This window comes from Eurypyga helias, unplaced genomic scaffold, assembly GCF_000690775.1.
Source record: "Eurypyga helias isolate BGI_N326 unplaced genomic scaffold, ASM69077v1 scaffold9758, whole genome shotgun sequence".
In the NCBI taxonomy this organism is placed as follows: domain Eukaryota; kingdom Metazoa; phylum Chordata; class Aves; order Eurypygiformes; family Eurypygidae; genus Eurypyga; species Eurypyga helias.
The window spans coordinates 1-4,996 of NW_010264933.1; the positions used below are offsets into that span (position 1 = coordinate 1).

The 4,996-nt window shown below is 48.0% G+C and overlaps 1 protein-coding gene across 1 annotated transcript; it reads left to right on the plus strand.

The window, feature by feature from the left end:
• Positions 1 to 5: 5 nt before the first annotated feature.
• On the plus strand, positions 6 to 455 carry LOC104513253 (ankyrin repeat domain-containing protein 9-like; the record flags this gene model as incomplete). The annotated part of the gene is made up of 1 exon (XM_010156545.1): positions 6 to 455. A coding segment is annotated over one exon (450 nt), but the record flags the coding sequence as incomplete, so codon positions are not given.
• Between the last annotated feature and the right edge of the window lie 4,541 nt (positions 456 to 4,996).

The window sequence follows — 4,996 nt, forward strand, 5'->3', positions numbered from 1 at the left end:
GCAGCCGCGTGGAGGGCGGCAAGACGGCCTTGCACGTGGCCTGCGAACTGGTGCGACCCGAGTGCTTGCTCCTGCTGCTCGGGCACGGCGCGTCGCCCTGCCTGCAGGACAGCGCTGGGAACACCCCCCTCGACACCCTGCTGCAGCAGATGTCCCAGGCGCCAACAGCCGACACGCATGCCAAGCTCCTCTGCCTCGACTGCCTCTTCTTCTTCGTGCCTCAGGACCTCCAGTTCGCAATGAAACAGCAGCTGTTGGACAACCGGCAGCGGTGGCAGGAGCTCCTGGGGGAGAACAGGTTCCGGTGCTTGGTGGGCTTAGCTCCCCCGTCGCTGTTTGTCGGAGCCATGCGTGTCTTGATCAGGACCATTGCACCTGAGAATTTCCCAGAGGCTCTGGACAATCTGCCTCTGCCTCATTTTCTAAAGCCTTTGGACTTGAAACTGGAGAGCTAGAGGGGTGGTATGAGAGCATCCCACTCACCGGGCAGAAAGAGACTATTGTGCTGAACATGTATTGGTATATGAAGCTGCTCATGTGGCAGCCAAGTATCCGTTTTAATCAGAACTGTATTTTTAATAAGAATTGTACCTGCACTTTACAGTATATTTTATTTAAAGATCCTTGTGGTGAGGTGAGGTCCGCACTGCATTTTATAGAAACGTTCTATGGCACGTACAAATGAGGGTATGTGGGAGAATATATTTGTAAATACATCTAAATAAACCAGTGGCAGATGTGATCCAAATACAAATCGAGTGACTGTAAACCCTGAAGTGGCACGTGCCTTGGTTGGAAGAGTGTGCGCAGGGTGGGGGAGTATCTTTCTGCTAGGATTTCCCTGTTACATAAGCCTTGCAGTCCTGGAACAGGATGACTCCTTTTTTACAGCTCTCCTAATACGTCTTGGCAGGGAAGCGGGGTTTTTTTAAAGGCACAGATGAAAACTTCCTCATCTGGTACACAAGACCGAAGAGAAGCCAGATACTATTAAAACTTCCTTAAACAAGTCTGGCAGGGATGTGCAGCTGAACAAAATAGAGTTGAAAATATGCATAAAAGTTTGCTTTCTTGCAAAGTTTTCTCTGTTCCTCTTGTAGTCCAGGTGCTTGTTGTCAGGTGGAGGAGGGCAGGAGCAGAAGCAGAGATGTTGCGGTGGCCAAAAATGTCCCTGCCCTGTCAGGAGGTGGGAACAGAGCCTGAAGCCCCTCTGTGTGATCGCTGCAGGGTGAGGAAGGTAGCATGAAGGAGGAGGGTCAGCCTCCTTGTGCCTGCCCTCTGCTCTGCCCAGAGGGACTGATGTAGGTATGGCAATGGCCCAGGACTCTAGAGCAGCCTTTTTTGGTGGATTCCAGCCCCCCACCACTGCCAGCCTCCAGCAGGATGTGAGCTGACAGAGCTGCGCCTGTCTTGGTGTCCACTCTGGGTACCAGTGCAGCTTTGACATCCACGCTTCCCCGGCTATCCCTTCCGAGATGCCCCAAGGTACACAGAACACCTTCACAGTTTCTCCAGATGAAAAATCCCCTTAGGGGTAACGTCCTGCCTCTGACACTTGTGCTTAGACACATCAAAGTCCCAAGCAAAGCGTACAGCTTCGGTTCTTTGCTCTGCAACCTTTACTCTGCAGCATTCTGGGCAGTCACACTGCCAACGTCCCTGTAAAACCGGCACTGCCCCTGCCTGCTCTGCAGGGAGCGAGCTGCGCCGGCTCCACCGGCGTCGCAGCGATAGAAATCTCCTAGGCCACCGCACTCTAGCTTTGCCTCTGCTGTTGGAAGTCGTCATTGAAACTACAGGGTCTTGTTCCAGCGCATAAATCTGTAGCCAGGGAGTTGTTTGCCAACTGAACTATTTCAGCACTGTCGCTCCCTTTGGGGTCATCAAGGAACTGATGTGCTCAGAGAGATGAGGCAGTGCCCAAGGCACAGATTTCTTTATTTGTGAATTAATTTGGGTTAGGAAAAGAAAAAGAAAACCACAGGAGGATGTACTATAAGCTGCTCGTGCTTCAGCAGAAGAGAGTGGTATTTGATCTAAAATAATCTCCATATTGCATGCACAATAAAAGATAAGCCATACTTCTGAAATTTGAGATGGAACAGAGAGATGATTGCTATTCTTAGACTGATGGCACTGAAAATGTTTCCTAGAAGAGCAAATGTTCCTTTTTCCCAAGAAACCAAGCTGATACATGCTCAAACTAATTACCATGGGAAATTCAGGTCCCCTGCTAGAAAGCATAGAATAACTCTAACTGGTCTCTTCAGCTACCTTGTTGATAATAAAAATACAGAAATCCAAAGAACTAATCCCTCGCCTAACCACTTAATTTAAAAAAAAATTAAGTTATGTTGAAAATTCTTTATTTGAGTACATTTTCTTTATTGCTTCTGCAATAATGGTGTGGAAGCATCTTCCAAAACAGATGAGAAGTAAAGCAGTCAGGTGTAACTTGCACATGGAGAATTGTCTTGATGTGGGGGAAGAGGCAGACCTGGGGACGGGAGGAAGGATTTATCAGCCTTGCTGACAATGAGATTCAACAGTGGAGAGTCGGTCAGTTGAACTGAGCGCTGGAAGAACCTCCAGCTCCCAAGCTGTGAGGGTAATTACACATTGGAACAGTGTGACAGGCTGGGCAGGACATCCTACACCTTAAAATAAGCCCATTAACAGAACAGGAATTCAAGGGCAGAACTGCCCCTGTGATGCCCTACGGCCCTCCCACCAGCTCTCAGGAATTCCCTTCAGCAGACAGAAAGGGTCCCCTCAATAGTCTGGGATGGCCCAAAGCCAGCTAACTGCTGTGCCCCTCCTGTTACTCTAGGACAGAAGTCAGTTTTATTGCCGAGCCCAGGCTGGCATCGCTCTGCTGAAGGTCAGCAACGAGCCTTGCTACGTGTGGCTCACTGACATGCCTAAGATGCGTAATCTGGAGAGGGCAAGAGGAACTGTGAGCGAACTACACCGGTGACTACACAGATCACTCACCCACTGGGTCCAGGCTTGTTTTTCAACACGTTACAGCTTGGAAAAAGGCTGGGGCTTCTCAGCTTTGGAAACAGAACTCCTTTGTTTATAGACCAAGCAATCGTGGTGTCGGCTTCCCTCCGTCTGAGCTGCCAGCACGCCTCTGTCCTCTGCCACCTTTGGAGCACAGCGGAGTGCAGGCTCCACAGCCCCTTCAGTTCTCCATCTCCTGGTGACGGCTGCCAGCAAAAATGCCAATTAGTGCCAGTTGCAACATCACTGCCAAAGCAAACACGGACAGTCGTCATGTCTCTGTGGAAGAGGACTGCCAGTGCTAGTCAGGGAGCTGGCTGCAAAGGTGTGGGAAAGAAGGTTCACCAAGTCCTAACATCATGAGAGCACGGCGGTGAGGATATATGCTTAAAAGGTTGGGTCTTACCTGCACAGGTTAATTTAGTCACACACGGCAAATTACTCGTCTGTAGGAAAAGCTTTCAAAAGCATAAAAAGCAGTATATAGAGCCAGCATTCCTGAAAAGCTCAGTTACTGCCAGTTCCTCTAAAGGGCTCCTTTCTATCATGAAGCAGCTATGAAACACAGTAAGTATTTCCCACGTGTTGCTCAAGCGCTTTCAAAACAAAATATTCATATACAACCCACCTTTTAGTACAAAGTGGGTTTATTTGCCGTGACAAGTAAAAAAGGCCTGAAACATTTTCACTCTAAGTACTGGCTTACCTTCATTTCTGACTCTCTGAAACTGACTCCTCTCTGCAGCTCCCTTAAATATTTCAGGAGTTAGAAAGTTGAGCCTGTCTAGAGTCTGCTGGAGGAGCTGAAGTCTGCTGCAACTTGGAGTAACGTTTAAAAGATGGATTTGGGATCATTATGCCTTCTTTTACCCAAAATATTAAGTAAAGAAATTAAATTGATGTGAACACAAAACTAGGGGGTTTAAATAGTCTACAAAATCCCTTACTGTATCACTGGCGTCAGTCTTGCCCTCTGAGGTACTGTCCTGCCAGAAAAGCTGCATCCTTGTTTGTGCCACAGTCACAGCTGGGTACGAGCATTGCCAGAGATGGGCACCTTAAATCTAGCAGAAGATGCAGGTATTAAGTACAACTGGAAATCACTCCCTTCGTGAAGATGCATAGCCATGGAATATCAAGCCTAACACCAGTTTAAGGCTCAGCATTGCACAAAGAGTATCTGCTGCAAACAAGTAAAGGTTTCATACAGTTTCAGAGGGAGAAGAAGAGGCTGTTCATAAACAGGCTCCTCCACATGGACAAGCCTTGCAAACCGAACCAAAGTAAAGGAGAAAAGGAAGCAGGAAACCACAGAGAGCAAGACCTGCAGGGAGAGGAGGCCTTGGCTATAAGTAGGGCTGCAGTTACTGACTCTTCTGAAAATGAAGTTGAAAATAGCAAGGACAAAGACCCAGCACAGACGCAGGGAAAGACAGAGGCTAGAAATGGGCCAGGGTGCCAGGTTTGTTCCCTAATCCTTATTTGTCCTATGTCTGGCGTTCAAGTCATACGGGTTTTTTGACTTGCAATATAACACATCTATTGACATCAGCAGATCATTGTGCATTGCATCACCCCATCTTCAGATCAGTGTTCCCAACTAGACAAACAAAGCATCCATGCCACGTGCTTAATATTTAAACACCGCTGTAAATCCTTGCAAACCAACTTTTGTAGCACCTATGTTAATAACAGTATTCCCATAAGTGGCTGGTGTCAGCAGCTCTCTGAGGTTAGATCACCATTAATTCCCAGACTGGCTTCAGTGATCTCTCCTCCATCTACAACGTGTGAAAAAGAAACTCTGCCTATGACTTGCTCAGACCCCATCAAAATGTCCTCTGTTGCTGTGCACAAGAATCACATCTATGGTGTTGCAAGGCTGCTGCTCGCACTGATTTACTCCTGCTCTTTCCACCAAGCAGGTACGCACGCATGCGTGGCACAGCACGGAAGGAGCAGAGCTGTCTTGAAAACATCATTAATCACT